Source organism: Podarcis muralis, chromosome 3 (assembly GCF_964188315.1).
Source record: "Podarcis muralis chromosome 3, rPodMur119.hap1.1, whole genome shotgun sequence".
NCBI lineage: Eukaryota > Metazoa > Chordata > Lepidosauria > Squamata > Lacertidae > Podarcis > Podarcis muralis.
In genome coordinates this window covers 59,257,938-59,281,720 of record NC_135657.1, presented here as the reverse complement: position 1 = coordinate 59,281,720, position 23,783 = coordinate 59,257,938, and the positions used below count along the sequence as shown (strand labels likewise).

Genomic DNA, 23,783 nt, shown 5'->3' with positions numbered 1-23,783 from the left:
TCCATATGTTGCTGCAGAAGGACTTCAGCTTTACTTGCTTCATAGTGAGTTGTAGCATTGGCTGCCAGCCAAATAAATGTAATAAAACCACTCCCCCTCCCCCAATCCAAAATAAAAATGAAATCTCATTTGCAGTGAGAGTTAATTAGCAGTCTGTAAGCCATTTCAGCAACTTGTGTTGTGTGGTCGCCTGATATGCACCTTCCAACTCTGTTGTGGCATTTCATTAGCTACAATATGGAAAATTTGGTTGGCTGCACATTCCAAACCTCGGCTGCTAGAGTAAATTTTGGACAGTCACCCTGTGGGCTCTCTGGGTGTCACTTTTTGCATCACCTGTTCAGAGCACAGTGACGCTGATGAATCTTAACACTTTCAATATGGAGCTGACAACAGTGATTTTGCGGAAATAGGCAGCTTGTCAAGAAGCTTGTGTACAAAGGACTTGGCATGACATTAAAAACACTCAGAAGACAAGTGACTAAAAACGTCATCGCTACTGAAGTTTTAGAATCTGAAAGACCAGGGGGGGGGGAGTGGGGGAACATCATTTTCAAATTACTTTTTAAATGTGATGTTTTTCATTCCTATAGTTTAGCAAGACCTTGCTAGATATTGTGGATGGTATGTCTATAGTCAAAATCACTCCTAGCATCATTTAAATAAAAAAATATATTATTTGGAGCATTTTTTTAAAAAAATGAGCTTGGGTGCCTTAAGAGTTTTCCTTCCCTTAGGAAAATATATGCAAATTTCACTTTCCATGAGGGAAGACTCTCAGCATCCCAACCTCTGCTACAAATTGATGTTCGAAGGGGAGAAGGGAAGATGGACTTCATCTCACCTCTGACACCCTACATGGTTTCAGATCTGGCATAATCCTGCCCATTCTTTATGATTTTCTGGGGAGGCACTATTTTGTATCTCATCCAGATCTGAGACTCGTTTGCTAGAGACAGGAGGCTGGTAGAGAGGAGGCTCCCTGGAGATCCCTCTCCTTGACATATTTCTATCACCTCCTTCAGAGGTGGTTTCATTTCTTATTTATTCATTAAATTTGAATGCCGCCTTTCATCCGTAGATCTCAGCAGGGTTCGCAACATAAAAATACAGCATGAAAACACAAAATACATGATAAAAACAAGAACAAAAAACACAAACCAATAAACCTCCCTCCTCCTACCATATCAAGATATCCGCCATTGCCGGTGGCGCTAACCCGGAAGTCAGGGGGAGATTGGAGTTGTGGGGGCCTTTAGCTTTGGAGGGATTTTGAAACACACTCTGAAATATCTTTTGGATTTTAGTTCTGACTATGGAGAATGGGCTGACCTGCCGAGAAGGAATAACGACATTGTTAGGTTGGAGTTTCCCCGAGATCTACTCCTCAGTGCCAAAGGAAGGAAATTAAGAACAAGAACAGCAGAAGATAAAGTAAAGTGCAGGTATAAATATGAAGAAGATCTGCAGAAGGGACATGGAAAAGAGTTAAGAGCCTCGGACAGAAGATCATCAGGTTGATGGACTATATGGAATGGATAGAAAGGACTGACAGAACCCGAGACCAGGGAGAAGAGACGGTGGATGAAGATTGGAAGAAAGTTTAAAAATTTATTTAGAGAAATGTTGTAAAATTAATGAGTGTTAGAAAAATGTTGGAATGAAATTATACGGCTTTAGTAGAAATGTTATAAGGAGTTAAGTATAAATAAGTTTTAGGGTTTTAATGGTAAGATAAGGTTAAAATAAATTAAGACAATTAAATGACAGAAAACAGTGAAAGATGGAAAGGATTTGCTGAAATAATTAATAACTAGAATACAAAAAAGGGAGGTGTGAGGAGGTCGACGAAACAAGTTAATGAAAGATAAAGATATGGAAATATTGGATGTGCTTTTAATTGTTTTTGCTTTTGTTTTTGTTTTGATGTATTGTGTCTTTTGTTTTTTATATATGTATTGTAATGTATTGATTTGTATTGTTTATTTTTTCTCTTTCTTTTTTATTTCTTTCTATAATCTCAAACTTTTAATAATTTTTTTTTTTTTTTAAAAAAAAGAGGGTTAGTCAAATTCACGGAGGAATAGGCTACTGGTGGCTTCTAATCCTGATGCTTATGTTCTGCCTTCACTGCTGGAGGCAGCAATGCTTCTGAACACCAGTTGCTGGAAACCACAGGAGGGGAGAGTGCTCTTGTGCTCGAATCCTGACTGGGTTTCTCACAGGCATCTAGTCGCCCACTGTGAGAACAGGATGCTGAACTAGATGGACCGCTGGCCCTAACCAGCAGACTCTTCTTAGGTTCTGAATTTTATTTTATCTCTTGGTCACTTGAATCCTATTTAACTATTACTTTTATTTTTAGCTGCTTAGGCCTTTTCCTAAATGAAAAGGTGTGTTGAGAATGTACTAAAATAAACAAGACTTCTGCTGATGGGTGTTTTCTGAGAGATGTTTTCCTAGTTTGAGCAAGAGCCATTGAAACATCTTCCACAGGAATGTGTGGGACACTTGTGGGTGGTGGAAAATGGAGGCATGGAAAATCTCCTTCTCCCACCTCTCTGTGAATTACTCCAGGTCATAAATTCTCATTGGCAATTATTGAGTTGCTGGAATTTACCAGGTTACTCTTTCCAAGTTGAGATCACCACATGTCTTGTTAGTTGCATGTCCTGCTAGTTGTGACTAGAAATGAAGGGATCTGCACATAACCATACATACCTGCCCCATCACACCTGCTCCATGCCAGCCTCTGGGATTAAAGGAAACCTCTCCAAACAGGCAGTAGCAGAGTCTGGAGTTAAGCGGAGGTGGCAGAAAGAGCTGTTCTAAACGTGAATGCAAAGTAAAGGGACCCTGGAGACTGAGTAAAGGATTGCAAACGGCAAGAGTCTGGAAGCTTGAAAAAGAAGAGTTTGGTAGATACAGCAGGACTTATGGGAAGTGGAAATTATGTTCAGCAGAAAAATGAGAAATTCCAGGACATACAATAGTATTTTCTCAACCTTTTTGTCGATTCCTGGCCAGATGCTCCCAGCTATCACCCACCATTTTATTTGTCCTGTTGTTAAAAATTTGATGCATATAAATAAAAAGAAAAACAACAAAAAGAGACAGCAATGAGAGAAATGCACAGAGATATTTGTGCTGTGTTAGAATTTAGTATGCAAATCCTCAGTTTGGAAGAGATTTGGGACAATGTTTCTGCAACCCTCCACTTGTGAAAACTTAATTGAGCCCTTCGGGACAGTACTAGAAAAGCAAGAGTGTTAGAAGTGTAACCACTTGCTTAGGGTAGGTATTCAGGTATATTTTATCTGGACACAGCATAACAGCTTATTCTACAGATATTTTCACTTAGTGAGATGCTGGATGGATGATATCATAAAGACTGCACCAGATGTTTCTCTGGGAATGCAGAAAAATATCAGAAAGGGCTAGAAATGTGTAGGCCTATCTTTCCTTCATGAGCGTTTGGAAGCCTGAATAGGTATTTTATTTATGAACCACTTTGAGAAAACACAATAGCAGGAAATCAGGATTATACCTCCCCTATAGACACGATGCACTAAGGCAAGCAGGAAAACTTTTCACTGAAACTTTTTACATATATTTACTTTTTAAAAGCATAAGCCTTATTTTTTTGTGTTACAGAATTGGATCACCCTTTTCGTTCATGTTTTATTTCCAGTTCAATGATGGATACTAAAGGCAAACACTTAAAAGTATCTGCATAGAGATGGATAGCTTGCTGGGATGTCTGAATTGGACCCCTATTTCCTCTCTCCCACAGCTCCAGTTTACATTTTTATGCGCAGATCTCAAGTCCCTTGGATATGAATGGCCCTGTTCTAGGACTTGTCTGAAAGACAGGGAAGAATTCAGTTTGACAGTACAATATGCAAACTGGCGTTTGCAAGATGCAAAGCTGCTGCTTACACAGAAGGCTGCCTTACTGAGCCAGACCACTGGTCCATGTTTAGCCTTGTGTTCATCAACTGGTAGCAGCTCTGGAAAGTTTCAGACAGGATTCTTTCTCAGACATAACTGGAGATATCCAGAATTGTATGTGGCATCTTTTGCATGCAAAGCATGTGGTCCAATACTGAGCTACATTCCTTTCCCCAGGTTCTGGATACTCTTACTTGAAAACAAGCTCTTCTGGGATATTCAACTCTACATAAATGAGTTCAAATTGCTACCATATAATGAAGCCTGGGGTGAGAGAGAAATACAAAGATTATGTCACCTACCATTTCTAGGAATGATCCCAGATAACTATTGGGTCATGCCAAAGGGGTTGTCCCTGAAAAGTGATATGGATAAACCAATCCATATTAGCCTTTTTGTGTATATGTCTGTCCAGGAATGTGTTCTATATATTACTGTGCAAAAATGACCGGGGAGCTGCAACTATGTTGGAATTATTAATATTATTTATTAAATTTGTATACAGTCCTTCACCCGTAGATCTCAGGGTAGTTCACAGCAATCAGCTCAAACACATAGCAAACACAATTAGGAAGAATACCACATTCGTGTGCCTTAATTTAACCAAAGATATCCACATTTCATTGACATTTTACCAACAAATTAAAAGAAAATGAGCCTAGGGTAACAATGACACCCTGTGTCTCTTGTTAAAAGCTGATTTAGCCAAAGAGAGGTAGGTCGTCTTTTACCACCATAGAACACGGTATCTGCAGAGCCTTAGCACTGCTAATTCCCGCCCCCCCTACAATGGAATATAGAGGTAAGTGCATTGCTTATTTAACTCATTGCTGGGTTGTAACCCTGAAATATGTGCAGATTAATAATTACAGATTTGTCAGGTTGTTTACAGACAACAAGCTGTTGCAGACTCATCTCTCTGGAAGATACTCAGGTCAAGAGGTTTAAACGTTTGAGTATGGGCAGTGCTCAGATGATGATTTATGGTGATTTTTTCCTTATTCAGAAGTGTGCAATGGATATAAAATATTTGGCAGAAACGTAGCAATAGACAAGACAGCCAAAGCATCAACGGCTTTTACTGTTATTTCATGCAAAACCAGGCCAGTTACATGCGTGCTCATGCCCAACAAAATGTCACATTACGCAACATGCCGTCCAATCCTATAAGTCTTTATTTGGAAGTAGACTCATTTCTATGGGGCTTATTCATACATATAGAAGGCATAGGATTGCAGCCTAAAAGAGCGACATTGCTAGCCTGGAAAAAAAATAATTAAAACACATGAAAACTAGACGCTAGGTATGTAATGTAACTGTATATTTATTTCTTTTTTTTAAAGAACACTCCTTAAATGTATTGCAATTCAATATACAAACTTTTTTCACAGAATTATAATCCACTAAATAGCACAGAAAAGACCCCAGAATTTTCTTGACTTGGGTGTATGCATGGATATTGGGGAGGGGCAGGGTGAAGGGAGCGGCCTCCATCATGCCTTCCAAACAAATAAGCAATGGTTCTTTCCCGTATCCTCCTGAAACCCCTGCATGCTATAAATGCCCTAAATCTCGAAGGAGAGAATTCATTTTCTCCGCTGACCTTTTCCCTTAGATAAGACATATGGGGATGGTAGTTTTTATTCTGGTGAGAAAATGCCTACCGGTTGTCTTGGTTGTCCAGAAATGGCTGTAAAGCCTTCGTCTAATATTCCCTCCCCTAACCCACCCTAAAGTCCCCACCTACGAGTGAGATAACTTGGCAATATGACTAGGCTCCTTGGCTATCAACTAGTATGGAGGCTCCCCAGGTCATTTCCATGGCTCCACCTGCTGCATGCAGTGCCCAGCACTGACGACCACAACTACCGGCCCCGCCGATAACAGAGATCTATACAGTCAAGCATGCTTTCTCACCTGAGCTGGAAGCCTGATTCCGCTATAGTCAAAGCCAAGGGAGCCAGAGTTCCATTCTTCTTCTTTTCTTTTTTAAAGACACTTCAATAAAGATATGTGGTGCCCTATCACCTGATCCTGCTTCCGTTCAAGTCAAATTCACAACTTCCGCTGACTTCACTTGGAGCAGGGTGAGGTCTCTAAGTGTCCAAACAATCTACATGAAATTGCACCGCTTTTTTTTTCCTTTTGCTTTTTTTAATTCGCACATATTTACATGGGGTGGAATGTTTTCCCATTTTCTTTTAAAGGAGCATATAGAGCAACATGTTCACATAAGACCAAATACTTTTAATATATTTATAACTGTTTTATAAAGCTTTGAAAAAACTCACAATAGCACATGGTTTTACTTTAATGCTTTACGGTACTATCTTTTTAAAACCACAATCAGCACTTTTAAGTTATAGTCGATCCAGCAAACAAGAGACAAAAAATTACAAGAGTTAAGAATGGACTGATACATCCTTTTATCTTATTTTTGTTTTAAACTAATGCATAAGTGCAGAATAAGATACTCTAGTTTAAATATCTTGTTTACAATATACATTTTTTTTGTTCTAATAATGCAACAGTAAATCCCATGCTTCACATAGAAAAGCAATCCGCAACATTAAGAAAAAATGTACAATTTATGAAACAAAGTAAATAAATATTAGTATTACAGAATCAGAGCTGTACATAAAAGCTGTTCAGTTTTAATCATATAAAAATATTTTAGTGCAACCTCACATATATATTGATGCTTTTTTTGTTTTTTGCTTTACATCGTTTAGGTCAAAGTGTCCAAAAAAGGAAAGAAATTACATTTATTACAAAGCAGATACACAAATTCTAAAATATGTACAAATTACTGCTAAAAAAATGCTTATAAGAATATAAGCAAAAGTAAAGAAAAGGCACAAACATCTGTACAGGTTAAAAGTACCAGACCCAATAAGAACTTTGAAATTTCGTTTTGGTCAGGCTCATGATGACTCGTAGTTTTACTCAATTCTTTTGATATAACAAAAGTATATATAATAGCAAACTACTGTAACTTAGAACCGGCATGCTATAAAGATGAATACTTCCTTCTATCACTAGGGGCGGGGAGTCGGGGGTCGGAGTAAACACATGTATTAAAGTCTTCACACATTTTCGGATCGCTGTGGGTTGCTTTTTTCGGAGGGTGGTTCTCTTCTTTCCGGTGTGCTTGATGGGGAATCTTGCTTACTAAGATAGCCTAACTGTCTGACATCCGCACTGCTTTTGCTGTAAAAGGTGGAATGAGATAACGCAGTCTGTGATGTACCAAAAAGGTCCTTTTCGCCACTGTGCAAGTCAGGGGAGGTGGCTGAGGCACAGATCTGGCCTGGCTCGGAGCCACTAAAGTGTTTAATGCTAAAATGTGCACTTTCCGAGGGTTTCTGCGGAGGCTCAGAATCCCTCTGCGACTGCTCTGTCCCGTGTAGGCCTTCCTCGGCTGCGATTCGGAGAGAAGCTATGGCTTTTGTACAAGTCTGTATGTTCTCCTCCTGCTCCCTCTCGACGACGCCGTCTTCCGAAGTGCTTTGTTGCAGCAGCAGCATCTGCTGAGAAGGCGATGCGGCGCCTTGAGCGGTGGTGTGCAGAGCGTGAGGGCAGGTGCGCTTCTCGTGGTGCTTCAAAACAATGCACGATTCTTGAGCGATGGTTTCCGAAGCTGCCCTCTTCTTTTCACCAGAGCCCTCTTTGGGGAGGGACAAGATGGACGGAGGGTGTAAACCTGAAAGGGCTGCAGGTACCGAGTGGACCATTTGGATGCCGCCAATGGGCATCATTGGGATGGGGGCGCGAAGCTGCTGCTGAGAGTGTAGTGGGAGGTGGCTGAAGACATAGTCAGTAGGACCCTCAGGGAACAGGCTAGATCCATGATGCTCCAGAAGTCCCTTTTCCCCAGAAATATTGAAATAAGGTCCCTGGAACAATCCTGGTCTTGAACTCTGCAAGCAGAGAAAGATATTCACAAGATATTCACAATTAGCAGCAGCTATCGCAAGACTAGCAAATCTATTCTACAATGCTACCTCTGGTTCAGCATAATGTGTCATCAAAGAACAAGAGGTAACACGCAAGAGACATTGTGGCTACAAAACCTTGCCTCTCTGCCATCTAGAGCAAATTGCCACGACTATAAGATGCTCTGCAGAGCAAATACTGTCACTCATGCCCTCTTTATACATTTTAAATTCACCTTCCAACATATCACACACAATGTTGATAGATCTGCAGGAACACTGACATCTCCCCTATTCTTTGTTTTCCTCTATTTGTCAGTTCTTGTAATGTAATATTGAGGAGGAGGAGGAAAACAGTTGAGGCCAAAATAGTCAACTGGTTAATTAGAGGCAATGCGCCCCTTTCCTTTATGTGACAGTAACAATGGTGACTGGTTTTCAGTTGTTGCCTTCTTCCTCCCCCCTAAGATAACTGAAAGCAATAATATTTAGGTCTGTGGGAGTGCTCAAATGCATCAGGAAGCCCATTCAACGGTTCAAAAATTGCTACTCTTGTGTGTCCAAATTCAATTATTTGCATCCACAGGGAATAATCCTAATTGTGGAGAACAAAACAGACAGATGATAGAAGGGCAGCTGTACTAGCTTGTTCTAGGAAGGATCTTGAGAGTTTATCTCCTGGCTTGCCCTTCCTGGGACCCTTTCCTGAGAAGCAGTGGGTGAGGAAGTTACTCTCAATCAGCCATTGCCAACCTGCTGTCCTCCAGGTTGCAGGTTTGATCTCCGTAAGGGAAAGCTACATATTCCTGCATTACAGGGGGTTGGAGATGATCCTAAGGGCCCCTTCCAACTCTATGATTCTAGAGTTCAGATCCAATGATGTTTTGGACTACAACTCATCTTCAATGTTCTTTCCAAACAAAAGCCAGCAAGTCAAGGCACACTGAACCTTCATTTGCCTATATACATGGATGTTGTTTCTGGTATTTGCCGATGGAAAGAACAATAAGGTCTAGAGTCATTTTAACATGGGACATGGGGGAAGGGTTTTTTTTTTTGGGGGGGGGGAACTATTCAGCTCCCAACAATTGCAACAGGACTACTAGGATGCTGTTGAGGGGATCCCTGTTGATCCTTCCATTAGTTGTCTGTGCCACATGGTTTTCGGCACTCACTGTGGCCTGCCAGTGACTCTTCCACAAGGTTCTGTTGTACAAATCACTGCCCCTTTCATCCATTGTACTTCTGACTAGAATAAATAACACAACTCTGCTTTATGCTTTGCTTATGCCAACCACTCATAGTTACAGAACACTATCAGATAAATGAAGTTCACATTTTGGATTACCATGTTCTTTTCAACTCACCGACTGTCCCAATGGAACTGACTCCGACTGCAAATACTGGCCCATGGGCAACGTTGGGTTATGGTACAACCCTCTTCGGGGTGATGCTGCTCTAACTGAGGCCATATACCTTCTCTCTCTTCGTGGAGACAGATCTCTTCGGGATGATACATCTTTCCCAGGTGACATGGGTCTCCTTGGTGATAGATGGCGTCTTGGTGACACATCTCTCCGTGGTGATAACTCTCTCCTCAGTACAGCTTCCTTCCTTGGTGATACGTGTCTGATGGGTGAAATCTCTCTCCTTGGTGATAAATGCCTTCTAGGTGACAAATCTCCTTTGGGCATCAAATACCTCTTTGGCGAATTATCTCTGTACGGTGAAGAATCATACCCAGGTGAGGACTGTCTGCTGGAAGATGAAAAGTCTCTAGGAGAGTTGGACTCCAAAGAAACAATGTAGTCTTCATCCATGCAGCAAGGTATGTCAAGTCTATCTTTGTCCGGTTCTGAATCTGTACTTTTGTTCTGGAAAAACCTCTGATATTCTGTCATCTGTGAATCATCACAAGTGTCACTTTGTGTGAGGAGCTGAGTAACCTGAATGCTTGGTAAAGTGACCAGATAACTTATCAAGGATGAATGTCCCACTGAACTGTCAGGAGAACCCCCATAGGATGCTGTAGCAGCATTCACAGATGAGGAGAACCTTGGGGGTTGGGGGCTAGTGCTTCGGGATCTTGTTTTGGGTGTTGAATCTCCAAGGGTGTCATCAAAATCATCCTCGTCTTCATCATCGTCATCATTGTCCTCTCCATCATCTCCATCCGATTCCTCAGCATCAGAGAACTGGTGCTCTGTTGACGAACCAGCCATGCTGCTCTTCTTGACTTCGTGTTGTGTGTCATCCATATTTTCTGAAACAATTGTGACAAGTCAAAAGAGCATAAGTCAGAGACATACTTCCAGACTTGACCATACAGCTTTCCCACACACAAAGCAGCTGTCACAATCAAGCACTAAAATACCATTGTTTTCTATGGCTCTCTAAAACTTCTGCAGGGTAGGATGAGAACCCAAGTCACATGGTGACTGGTTGGGGTTTGACAAAATAGCACTTACAGGGTCTTGAAAGGCTACACACCTGGGATTAACTCTCAGTGAACTCAATGGGACTTACTTCCAAGTAGACATGTTTAGGATTGCACAGTTAGACAATCTGAGCTTGGCATCTCAAGTCTTTACCTATTAAAGATTTACTCTGTAAGCATGAGGCCTAAATTAAGATTTCCCCTCCCAACAGAATTAGGAACTAGGATTTCTCAAGTGCCCAAGGATGTATCAAACTGACAGGAGTATAATCTGGATTCCGCAGTTTGCAGAAAAATTCTGCCCATTATCACCTTGTACATACAGCTTGGACAGGTCTCATATAGCTTGCGAGGTACAGAATGTTTTCACACTAATTGGGAATGTGTTTGCATGTCACCCTTTAAGAATACTCTGCGTGCTACGACTAACGTTTACACTCCATTCGGAATGGGGAAGGGGCAGGGAAGCCATATTCAGAATCAATGAAACCCTACACTCTGTAAGTCTCAGACAAAAATGTCAAAATAGTTTCGATGCTTTGTGTTGACATGAGAAAATTGGCGGGGGGGGGGGAATTCTTAACACATCCTCTCTTGTCAGCAAGTGATAAAATGTGATGCATCATTTGCATACTGCAAAGACCACAGCAAGTCACTGAACTCATTGTGACATACCTGCTTCTTCTGTTTCAGCATCATCCACCGATGTCATAGATACCCCCAGCTCCAGGCATTTTTTCATGTGTGCTTTAGATTTCATATGTTTTGTCAGATTTCCTGTGGGAAGATGACACTAATTAGATGGCACTGGGGATGGGGAAACTTGTTGGCGTTATGCAGTCTTCCTGCCCCCCCCCCCCAGATAGACAGAGAACAAATAAACTGGACAGGCAGATGGAACATATCCACTCAATTTGAACGCTATTGTAGCAAGAGTAATTGCATATACAGTATCTGCATGTATATTCTTAGGTGCTGGTATCCTTAGTCCTGGTGCTCAGGAATGTTTAGCCTATCTTCTTTTTATACTGTGCTGCTCAGACAACCCTATTATTATTATTAATAATATTTTGATCGTGTTTAGCATCATCCTTACAATCCGTTGGTGATTAGCCAATGCAAATATGCTGAGAAGGGATTGCCACTCAGTTGTTTGCATCGGATACTAATACAAGGCCCCAAAACAGGGCCTTTAAAAGACAAGGCACCAAGGGACAATCTAGGAATGATTTAAGACCAGACTGGGGTGAATTCTGATGCTGCCTTTCCACGTGCAGAATGGCTTTTAATTCTGCAAAGGTAATATAAGAGAAGGGAAGGCGATTTTTGTCCCTCTTTCCCCTGCAGATCCCCCTCAACTTCTGAAAATTAGTTTCCAGATGGTTGTGTGACTTTCCAGAATAATGTGGCAGAAGGTGACACAGTGGGCTGCAGAAGTTTCTAAGATGGCTACTTCCCTTTCAGTTGTGTTAGGGGATACCCTGCTGAATCAAAGCCACTCTGCAAGCAGAACAGCAGCACTGATTTTCAGCCTCTATCTTCTAGCTACAGTGGCTGAAATACAATTCAGGAAGAGACTTGAGGAGTCTCTTATGATCACACAAGCTTTTGTGGACAAAAGTGGGCTTCATCACACACTTCACTTCTACAGACTCACAAAACCTTACACAATAATGACTCAATACGCTTGGAGGTGCCACAAGAGCCTGTCGCCGTTTCTGCCGCAACAGACTAGCTCAGCCACCTCTTTGCAATTTGTCACTGAAATATAATCCATAACCATATTTGCCTGAGAATTTGAGTGCACAAAGAATTACATTAGGGTTTTTTTCAGCCTCCCCTTGGTTCTTCGTTGTCATGGGTAACGCCTCAAAAATGTACAGCCAGAATTTAGGTAGCATTTAGAGTTTTAGCGCGCTATTCATTTTTGTTTATTTATCTTGCAATCTACCCAGAGTAGATGCAAGATAGAGAGCATTTATTTATTTGGAGCTGTGAGGCCTATGTTGGAAAGTTAGGGCATAAGTACAATTAATTTAATAAAATGAATGATGGAAGCCAGGTCTTGGTCAGCCCCAGCTGCGGCAGTGTTAAAGAAATTATTGGCTGCTGCAGCTACTGTCTCCATCAAGAAACACAGCAGTCTCCCAAACACACGTGTACTTCTGAAGGGCAATGTTCCTGACTGCAAACTATCCACCATCTTTGAATCGTAAGGTGGTTATGAGAGTTGGAGCCCAGAGACATCTACCAGGGCCACCAAAGCAGCTACTGTCATATTATGGCTGCAAAACCGGCAAGGACCTGCATCTTTCATGAAATACGTGCACACACACTAGAACATCGCCATGGCCAAGAGGTACATCAGAAGCAGGGTTGGGCCAAGATTTAGGGAATGTAAACAATAAAAGAAAATGCCAGTGAAATATCCCATTAGGATCTGGTTCCATGGGAAATTCTGCACCAATGAGTACTGCTATATGTAATGCCTCAGGCTGACAAATGGAAGTTTCTCTACCACCACCCCCTCTCTTGAGCTGGTAAGTACATGTGAACACAAGCTATCAGATCTCAATCCATAATTAATACCACTGTGGATGGAGTGGCCCACCTGGAGTCTGTGGATTTCTGCATTATTTATCAATGTGAAACTGACCCACCATAAACGCAGATCAGGAATTCTCTGCCCTGCAGCTAATGTTCTGCTTCTGCAATGTGCCACTGCAAATGTACAATCCCCTAATGTAATTAATACTTGCACCATAACATTTGGAGCACAAAAGTAACGTTTGCCAAGGCAGTTTTTTTTAAATTTTATGCCACTACATTTCCTTTGCAGACAGATGGGCTGGGCAGAAGCCCATATTTCTTAATTAAGTTATACAGAGTGGCTCTCCGTCTCACATAAATCCTTGAATCACTTAGATAAAGAGGGGAAAGTTGCATTTCAAGAGGTCTCGTTTTCATAAATAAAACCACCTTGCTTTAAGAAAACCACCTTTGCATTTGGAAAGATGGTTGGCAGAGAGCCAAGAACAGACCACCCCACCCCCACCGCCCCAGAGTAAGAACGACTAAGTACCTTTTGTTTTGAAGGCAAAATTGCACAACTTGCATATATAAGGCCGTACGTCTGTATGAGTTCGGATATGTTTTTTGAGCATGCTTGGCTTCTTGCAGCGAATCCCACATTCTTCACAAATGTACTTTCCACGCCCTCGTCCTCTGACATATACATAATCCTCGTTGGATTTATACCTGTTGGAAGAAAGGCAATATCAAAATGGTGCTTTTAAGCATCCAGATACACAGCCAGTACCTTACAGCAGCATCTTTAGTTTTAGGTCACATTCTGTGGCCACTACACATGGCTCCACTAAGAAAATCAACAAGGTTTCTAAGCACTGAGCATTTGCAAGATTGGGAACCAAACTGCTACTCTCATGAAGCCTGGCACCCAAGCCCTCTGAAGAATGCACACTCTGTAGGGCTATCCTTCGGCTTGGCCTGGAAGCTCCAGCTGGTGTAGTACATGCTGGCTGGGCTGCTGATGGGAGCATGTGGCTGACAGCATATGACACCTCTGCTAAAACCTTTGCACAGGCTACCCATAACCTACCAGACCAGAGTCAAGGTTTTTGTGTTGCTATAAAAAGCCCTGGAAAACATGGGTCTAGCGTCCATTAAGGACCACCTGAGCCCTTGTATCTCAGTTTGATCACTGAGATCATCAGGGTGAGTTCTGTTATGAAGGCCTGAGTGGCATTCACTAGAAGTGGGGCATTTAGTGCCCCAGCCCCACACAGTGGGACACTCTTCCAGCATCCTTACTTTTGACTTTTAGGCATCTCTTGAAGACCTTTTTATGCTGCTGGGCCTGTGCAGTTGTATAAATTGATTTAGCCCATCACTGTTATTATCACGTGTATTTTTATGGTGTTTTACGTTTTATAGTTGTGCCTTACCCGGGTATTTTATGAGGGGGCAGTACAGAAATAACCAAGAGCCTTTACTTTTAAGACATTCACCAAAAGGGAGAATCTGATCTGACTCCTAAGTCAGGTGCTAGAATCTTAACTTTTTTTTTTATCTTCATGATACATATGTTATTTTTATTGTTGTACTAGCTAAGACCCCATCAGTATGATACTCTGAATTTTCCTTCTCCCATAAAATGTCACAGACTAACCTCCTTACTCTTAAAAAAACAACTCTACGTCTCTCCTATTTGCCTGAGCTGATTCTTTTGGATGACACCGGATGATCTGCAGAATTCAGAACAGTGTCAACTGAGCTTACTAAATTAGTGAATTTCCTGAAAGATGGCTTCTGAAATCCTCTTGGCATTTGGAGTTGCAGGTCATGGAAAGCAAATTTTGCTATTCAAATGTCTTCATTTGAATCATGCTACCTATCAGTGGCTAATGCTGTTTGAATGATGATAACAAGACAGCTTGCCTCAACCAGGCACACTAAGCGAGCTTGTAAAAGAATAAGCTCATTGCTGATATATAAGTTTCCAGAAGATAAGTGAATTTCAAACCATAGTTTCAGAAGCTGCCTCCATCTTTAAGATTAACCATTTCAGTATTACATCCAAACCCTAAACTGTGGTTAATCTAAAACAGAAGTGGAATCTGCTCATGGCCATGCTGGAGAGACGAGAAAAGAGGTAGCCTATGAGTCCAAGGCCTCCTGCTGCTTGTTCTTAATATGCTACGCCATGTGAATCCTTCCATTTTAGTAAACCACAGTTAAGACTAACTACAGTTTCCTGGGTTTGGATGGTACAGCAAGCTGTAGCTAGTTTTTTTAAAAATAGGAGAGATATATGGATGCTTCAAAACTCCTCCTCATGGTTGTATTGGATGGGAAGGACAGAGCTGAGAGCTGTTCTCATACATCTGAACTAGTTCAATATGCTTTATTTTAAAATATTTTTGAAGAACAAGGGGGAGAGTTAGTATTAAAATTTACTTGGGCAATAATGGAGCAAAGACTTTTGTCTACAAGTTATCCTTTGACATTGTATAAGGGAGTGTTTAAATAAGACACAGGAGGAGCTGGTGGGAAATGTGTTGACTGCAGTTAAAATTGTAGCAGCAGGAACTGGAGAAATAACAGGAGGTTGTCTGTTGAGGAATGTCTTGGAAAATACCAAATACCAAAAAGCAAGCTGACTGCTAGTGTACATATATGACTTTTCATGACAGGGCAATTTCTCCCATCCTGTCAATGCCTGATAGTAGTTTCAAAAGTCAAATGTGGTTGATGGCTCAACTATTTAAAGAAGAAGAAGAAGAAGGAAAAATACAAGAATTCCAGCGGATTTTTAATTTCTCGCCTTTACTCGCTTAACTCATGGTGCAATATCCCAGATTTTCAGCAGTTGTCCATCCAGGTAATGATGAGATCCAGACCTGTTTTACCTCAGTTCACTTGCCCCATCACATGGACTCAAGACCATGATATTGGACCTAGCACAAGCTGCTTGTATGAACCCTAAAAATCTGTTCTAAAAAATAACAGAACACACATGATATTTCCAAATGTATGTTCTTACCCTCCTTCAAAAATCTTAATTCGCATTGGCTCAGTTTGTTTGGATACGATATCTTTATCACCATGGCTGTCTCCTTTAATTCTTTCCTTGATAACATTCCCCGCTACTTTCTTTTCAAACTTGCTGCCATATAGGAAGAATGGCTCCTGTTTCATCTGTGAAATGGAAAAACAACAACACAGAGTCACTAATTGTTGTTAATGCTTGAAACTCGGAATCAATGCCACAAACGTAAACAGAGTAACTGCATTGTGTCATATTACTGTAAATGCTTTAGGACATACTTAGACCTTACATCATGCTCAGACTCAGAAAAGCCAATTAATCTGGCCCTTTGACTTTGTCAAGGAATAAACAAGATAGGCAAGAGGCAGCAGAGGAAAGTTTTTGAAGTGCCCAGGGATGCTGTAAGCACAACACCGCATCATGCTGCCATATAAACACAAAAAAGGAAAGATAAAGAAGACTTACTAGGCGATCAAAATCTGTCCACTGCTAGCACTGGGATTTCAAGGCACAGTCTGCTCAAAGCCATCTGGCCCATCGGGGTTGGTGTGGTTAAGACACACTAGTTTCTCTGCCTACAGTTCAAAAGGCAGTGATGTGGCAACAACCCATGTCCAACTGCCTTTGATCTCCCCAACCCAAAGCATTCGGTACTCATTCATAGCTGAGACATAAATCCACAACTTCATGGGAAACAACCATGTGCTCTAACTAGGAGGAATAGTATAGTCATGTCAGGGCTGGAAATATCCTGGGCCATTCCACATTTGATGCTAGTGCCTCATTATCTAATTTATTTGGGCTTTTAAAGGATTGTCACCTACAATGTTTTGTTTGTTTTTTAAAAAAGGCTGGTGCCTTGAGCTGGACATGTTTTTCCAGCCATAGTCGATAGCTTCAAAGTTTCTAAAGCCCATGACTAGGACATGCAGATTTATCTTTCATACAGCATTAACTTTTGGCAACAATCTAGAAGCTCCTGTCTAATTTTCATTTATTCATATTTTAAACACTGGAGAAAATGAACACGGAAACTAGGGCCTCCAAAGTTGTTGTCTAGATTTACAAAGCCATGAATTTTATCCGAAGGCACCATGATATACAAAGAGACAACAGGGTTACAAAAAAATAAACAGAGGCCACATCTCTCTCTCTGAGTATGAGGCACTTATATAGGTTCGTTGCATTCTGGTTAGAAGATGATCTATAATAAGTACATCTTCTGACACATTCTGAAATACCAGATGTACTCATTTTTTTCTGGTTTTTATGCTTTATAACAAGCCAGTTTTAATGTCTCTCGCCCTCTCTCCAAGGGAGCGGCTTTGGAACAATTTCTGAATATACTTGGAAAGTGTTGAAATCGTTCAGGGGTGAGATCCATGTCCAGGATGCCACATCCGTGTTTGCTCCTGCTTCCTGAGAAATCCCCTCAGAATTTGCATTCCAAAGAAAGGTATTCATTACTCTAGAGGAACTATTCCAAAAGCATTACACTGAAAAGACTTGAAAGCATCTCGGTTTGCTGTATACTGTAAGGTCTAAATAAAAACGGGTGAATCTTTAAGAATTGGTTAGTTACCTGAGCCAAATGTTTCCATGCACTTGATGATGTCAGTTTCCCTGTTCCAGGCCTATACATTGGAGCCAGTGTATACATTTCCGTGCTGTTTTTCTGTTTGGACCGTAGGAGTGCAAGGGTAATCTTCGTACTCAATCCTGATGGGTTTGGGTTACAAGAACTAATGCACCATGAAGCATAAACAGACGATTTCAGGGTTGTTTGCTGAACAAAACTAGGCTTTGTATAGTTTAAGAAGCACCAGCTCACAGTTGTGGTAGTGCGCAAACTAGGGAACTGTAGGATTTGCTGGAAGTCTGCGAGATCTGTCAGGAGAATTGTCGAAGTCACCGCTTTCCCACTTGGCTGCGATGCCATTTGTACCAACATACCAAACGGCAATTTCTGTTGCTTGGATTCGTCTTCTATCTGGCTTTCGGCTGATGGCAACCTGGTGGGGCTGAGACTCATGTCAGATGATGCTTCATCTACGTCCAGTTCTTCTGGAGATTCTCGGCCTTCCGAGGTACCACTAGACTTTTGCCCTGGAGAAGCAGAGTCAAAGCTAGGGAGCTTCTCCCTGCTTACTGGGGAAAGTTCAGTGGGAGGCATGTTGGTAGCTGGCGAATCTTGAGATGACGAGGACGGCAACGGAGAGGAGGACGGCACGCTTTCTTTTGGCTCAGTAGTACAGCTCTGCCTAACCAGCTGAGGCTTTTGAGGTCTGGGGAAGCTTTTCTTTATGTCTGAACTGGTGAGTTCTACAGCACTTAGCTCCTCGACAATCTGCCCGTACATCTTTTCATCCTTTACTCTCTTTTGTTGCTTGGTTTCCATGAAGAGCTCCAGGCTGCTTGCCGGTGAAAGCATTCGCTTGTTTCCGCCTAGGGTAGAGGCACTATCTGAGCTGGAGGTTAAGCACAATGGGATGGAAGGATCTAAGTTCAGGGACAAGGTCTGCGGTACTTTCCACAACCCTCCATGCTGGCCTAACATCTGCGCTATGTTGAATCCTATGCCGTGCATGGTTGCACTGGTGGCTAATGTCCTTTGAGAAAGAGTCTCGTCGACTTTGCAAATGACAATGGCAGGGCTGCTGCTCTGAGCAAGAATCTGGGAAATGCTTGTGTACATAACACTACCATAGGATGGCACGTGGGTCTGGATCCTGACGGGAACAACTGTGCCCGGTAACGATTGGGCAGGCCCAATATTCTGGGTTTCAAAATCCACCTGTAGCTGTTGTTCAGAAGAGGTATCGGTTGATTTAATGCTACAATCGGGCTGGTATGTTGCAAGTGCATTTTTAGAATACTGTCCTGATGTTCCTGAGTAACGCTGGTAGGTTTGCTCTTTAGCATGCACATAATCAGCAGTTTTCTTTCTGATATGCTCCTGAGCATATTCCAGGTGGTAACCAGGGTGGCTTTCAGCTGAGAAAGGTTGCTTGGAGTAAGTTTTCTGAAGCTGCTGTACAAAATGATGTGGAAAGGGGGACTGAGAGAGTTCCGAAGGCCACAGGGGCTGAGAGGGCAAGTGAACCATGCAGACTGACGGATACGGAAACTGCAACAACGTGTTCTGGAAGGGGAGAAAGGGAACCTTTTCTTGCAGTGCAAATAGATGTTGCTGTTCTGTTGAGTATTTGCTTGGAATATAAGGTGCTTGCGGGATTGAGGAATGGGAAAGTGGAGATAAACTAGTGCTGCGTGGGGGACAAGAACCAGCAGACTGCTTCCCGGAGTCATCCGACTGGACAGAAGAGGGGGAAAGAGGCCAAGCCACGTGGGAAGACCGAAGGCCGGCATGACCGTGCTCCATTTGCTCTTGCTTTATATTTTGTTCCATGCTTGGATCAGCTTGGGAAATCTCCGGAGAACCACTGAAAGAAGCCTGGCGAACCAAAAAGCATTTTTTCCTTTCTCTTGCTGGAGATAAAGAGGTAGGAGGCGGACCCACTGCAGAAGCATGAGTCAGATTCCCATAGTCAAAGGATTTGCTTCGGATCTCAGGGATTTCGGCAGGGTGGGGACAGGGCATCTGTTCAGACGAGCAGCGCCTCATTTCCTTCTGTTGGTGATGCCCAGGGACAGAGAGTGAGTAACCGCCAGCCGGGACGGTTAAAAACTCGGACTGTTTGCCAAACTCATCCTGCCTTGTCGACGTTACGAACTTGATACTGTCCTCCCTCTCGAAGGACATGGACAAACTGGAACTATGGGACAAATTGCTCTCTTGGCTAGGGCTCCGAGAAAGGCTCGTCCCTGTGGACTCAAAGCTGGACTCTCCAGAGGAGTGCTCCAAGTCAGCCAGCCGCAAGCGTTTCTTCTTCGGAGGTAGCTTCTCGGCCGGCAGCTGAGAAAGGGTTTCGCTCCTCTGTGGCCACTGGAACTCTTCTGCAGGCTTCTCCGGCTCTTTGGCTGGGGCTTCCCTCTCTCTCTCGGGTTTATCGGGCTCCTCCGTCACGCGGATTTCAGGTACCTGTATATTATGCTGGCGAACAAGCCTGGGCTGCATGTGATATGACTGAGAATGTTGGGATGAAGAAGGCTGCTTGCAAACAATGCTGTCAGCGTTTTCCGTTTGCGGGACCCTATCCGGGCTCATTGGGGAATCTGCAATCTCACTTTCACAAGTCTCAGACGACGAATACATCTTGTCTTGCTGGCAAACGACAAGCTCTGTAGATTCGGACCTTTCAAACGAGTTGGGACGGCTTAATGAATTTGTGTGTTGAATAACGGAGATTACGTTGCCTTTTCTGCTCAGGGACTCCGAAGCCTTTTCTTGATCGCTTGTCAAAGAGCATTCTTCTAAACTTGTGGCTGGGCTTCCAGACTGCAGGTGGGATCTGCAAATTTCAAAGCGGTCCGGGTGAGAGTGCCCAGAACTGTCGTGGCTTTGGATGGCATATCTGGTCCTTGGCCCTTCCTGGATTTGTAATTTAGGATCAAAATCGCCACTCATGGGGCTGCCAGAAGCACCGCTGCACAGGGATGGGGTGTCTTCCTCATCTCCAACACTCTTTTGTATTCTGCGCTTTCTAGTTTCAAAGGTAATGCTATATGTAGAAGACACTGCCTGCAACTGTGCAGATGATTCAGGATAAAATTCTCCCCCTTGCTTTGACCCGCTCAGAGATGGTGTGTCTCTATAGCTTTGCTTCAAAGGCCCATAATCTTCCCATTTCCTGTAGTGCTTCCCAGAGGCGTCCCCCTCATAAAAGGGCCTCTCCCCTGTTAGCAACTTCTTCATGCCCGACCCTTTTTCTCCTACAGTTGACCTGCTGGAAGCAACCATAATGTTCTTTGCTATTCTCCCATGGTACTCTGAATCTGAGTGTCCTTCCTGCAGCGATGGCAGCTCAAAGGCCGCTTGTCGTATTAGCATGCGCTGGTGGGGTGTTCCTATTGTCCCGGGGTAAAACACATCATCGGAACCAGTCATCCTCTCGTCAAATGAATGGCTTCCTCTTAAAGCTGAAGGGACATTCAAGTTGGTTGCAGACGACGTCGGCATGGAGTTGCTTCTAATAAGCGGGTTTGTATCTGCTGGAGGCTCTAGGAGAGATGAATCACTTGGGTGGCTTCCTGGATAAAGGCTTGATTCACTTTTGATGGATGATGTGACATTCTGAGACTGTTTGGATTCCATACTGCTGTCGTTAAAGACTTGGCTACTTTTTATAGTGCTCATTTTGCTTGGATCAATTAGTGCTTCTTTATTTGGAGACATTCGCTCTTCAAGCATCTTCATTTCTAATCTAGGGTTTGTGAGAGGTAGGGGCTCTGCCTTGCCTTTTCTACCCATCGAGCTACGATCCTGATTGGCTGTCGCTAAAGGTTGTGCCATCCTTTGATTAATCCTATAGAATTTTCCAAAGATTATTTCTTCGTAAGACTTTGCATTTGTATTTGGTGGGCTTATTTGCTGCTCAGCACTCTCTGAGCGCGAAAAATAACCAGAGTCAGTACTTCCTTTGCTGTGGGGGCTTAAGAGATTTAATGACTGCTCAGAATCCTGCCCTTTTTTCTCAGATAGTCTTAGTGCAAGTCGCTGCTTAACTGTATGAGAGTCATCAGACTTACTAATTAATGTGTTTTGCAGATTGTCAGATCCAATGTGTGGGGAGCTTTCACATGGTAACTGCACACCACTTTTGGGAATAATCAAAATGGGGACTTTCATTGGGCCTCCCAGGGATTCTTCTATGGATGAGTGAAAGCCACTTCTGCTACCGATGTCCAGTGGAATCTGCGGAACGGGGCTCAGTTTGTCAGAACCTTCGACAAATAACGAAGTCTCTTCATCAGTATCTGTACTCTGCTCGCCATCTGAATGTATCTCTGCCTCCACGTCGATAAAACTGGCGTCTAGGTCCAATTTAGATACAGCCGACTCTGTGAAAGGTACTAATCCCGCTTTGATCGCATGGGCATGCGATTTCCTGTGCTTGTATAAATTGCTCTTTGTCTTAAACGAGAAGCCGCAAGGGACACAAGGGTATGGACGTTCCCCAGTGTGAGACCGAATATGTTTCTTAAGCACACTAGGTTTGGCACAAGCCCGGCTACAGTACGGGCAAATGTATTTGCCAGGCTTTTTGGGTTTGTGTTCTTTCTTATGACCATCTTCCGACTGTTGCTCTATACACTTCTGAGAATACTGGCTATAAGCAGGGTTCAGACTCGAAATCTTCTTCCTGGAGAAGCTTCCGCTATGGCCATGCACGTGAAATGGAAACAAGTCCTCGGAGGCAACCGGCTGCAGGTGGCCAGGGAACTGCCATTTGTGGCCTTCTAGGCTCTGATGCGGCTTCAGGTTGTGCAGGAATCCTTGTGGCAATGAATGCTGGGGGAAAGAAAGCGAATGTTGACATGAGTAAGGACTCGGAAGGTGCTGCGGGTATTGCTTGTCTGTGGCTTGCTGGGCAACGTCGCTAGATGACACTCCTTTCCCAGAACTGAAAAGCTGTGCAGATGCCGGTTCCCCCATGTGCTCGGGGTCCCTTTGTGTCTGTCCTTCCAGGCTGCGAAGTGCGCTCATCTTAGCATTAGCCGAATGTTCCTGCCTCCATCTACTTGGTACTTTAGCTGTTTCTCCAGACCTTGAGGTAGCATTTTGCCCGACAGCTGTATCTCCGGAGTCCATTTTGTCGCGCAAGGTCTTAAGTGCTAGTTCACTCGAAAGCTGTTCAGGCACATGAAGTTTCTCCAGTGCTGTGCTTTTCTAAAGTTAAGTTGCTCCCATTTCTCCAGAGCTGTTCCAAGTTCACAGACTTCTCTTTCTCTGTGGAACGGTCCACGCAGTAGTCTTATAGGCATTAGATCTTTCGTAGCTCTATGCTAAAAAAAGGTTAATTGTCACACAGTTCTGTTCATGGCAGGAAGTGTCTCTGAACAGTTTTATTATACATCCATCAAGACTTGCTGTGGCATTTGAACATTATCCATGGTTTTTAAGTGTTCAGAAGAAGAATGATCCAGGGGGATATATTTGCTCGTCAACTAAAGCAGGGTTCTAGACATTCCTCCCCAAAAGATGCAGTAGTCTGTAAGAGAGAAAGTTAAAAGAGAGAGATCAGTGCAACAAAATATTTAAGAAACGTTCGATTGAGTGAATGAGGCTGGAACTAGATGTTCTCCGAGTCACTTGGTTGTTGCTGAAAGCAGCTGTCTCCCACCTCTTCCTCCTTTTTTCCTCATGATATTCAACAAACCAATGTGGTGTGCAGGGGTTAGAGTGCTGGACTAGGACCTGGGGGATCAGGGTTCAACTCCCCACTCAGCCATGAAGTCTCATGGATGTCCTTGGGCCAGTCACCAACTCTCAGCCTAACCTACCTCACAGGGATATTGTGAGGATAATATGGAGGGGATAATATGGACCATGAGCACAACCTTGAACTCTTTGGAAAAAAGGTGGCATATAAATGTAATAAGGATTTTCTTTAAAATGAAAATAAAATGGAAAGTGTGTGATGCAGCGTTACTGAGCTCTGATTTTCCCGAACCTTGCTTCCACTTGATAACAGCTGCTTGGAGGTGCCAAAAAGCTCACAACATCATGCCGCTAGATGTTACAGAGGAAGGAGAGACCAAGGGCCACTGTTTGCAGCAATAACAATGCAGCTTCCACAATGTGTAGTTCTGGCCTGATACCACCAAATATATCTATTAAGAAACAGTGCTTCCACTCAACCTATCTGTGCAGATAATATATGGAGAAAATCCTAAAAACCAACAAGCAATGGCTCGAATGGAAGTTTGTGAAGTTGCACACAAAAATATGTTTGTTTGGGTTTTTGTTTTAAAAATGAAATGACATAGA

The 23,783-nt window shown here is 42.8% G+C and overlaps 1 protein-coding gene across 4 annotated transcripts in view; it reads right to left on the bottom strand.

Annotated features, from left to right (window-relative positions):
* Window positions 1-5,259: 5,259 nt before the first annotated feature.
* HIVEP2 (HIVEP zinc finger 2) overlaps window positions 5,260-23,783 on the bottom strand; it is a 135,925-nt gene continuing 117,401 nt past the window's right edge. For all 4 annotated transcript variants that reach the window (XM_028723569.2, XM_028723570.2, XM_077925933.1 and 1 more), the window contains 6 exons: window positions 17,475-23,004; window positions 15,887-16,041; window positions 13,406-13,581; window positions 10,999-11,100; window positions 9,254-10,149; window positions 5,260-7,871 (listed from right to left, as the gene is read on the bottom strand). In XM_028723569.2, the coding sequence (XP_028579402.2) occupies window positions 7,038-7,871; window positions 9,254-10,149; window positions 10,999-11,100; window positions 13,406-13,581; window positions 15,887-16,041; window positions 17,475-22,604 (7,293 nt within the window). In that variant the 5' untranslated portion in view covers window positions 22,605-23,004 and the 3' untranslated portion in view covers window positions 5,260-7,037. The remainder of the gene's footprint in view (window positions 7,872-9,253; window positions 10,150-10,998; window positions 11,101-13,405; window positions 13,582-15,886; window positions 16,042-17,474; window positions 23,005-23,783) is intronic.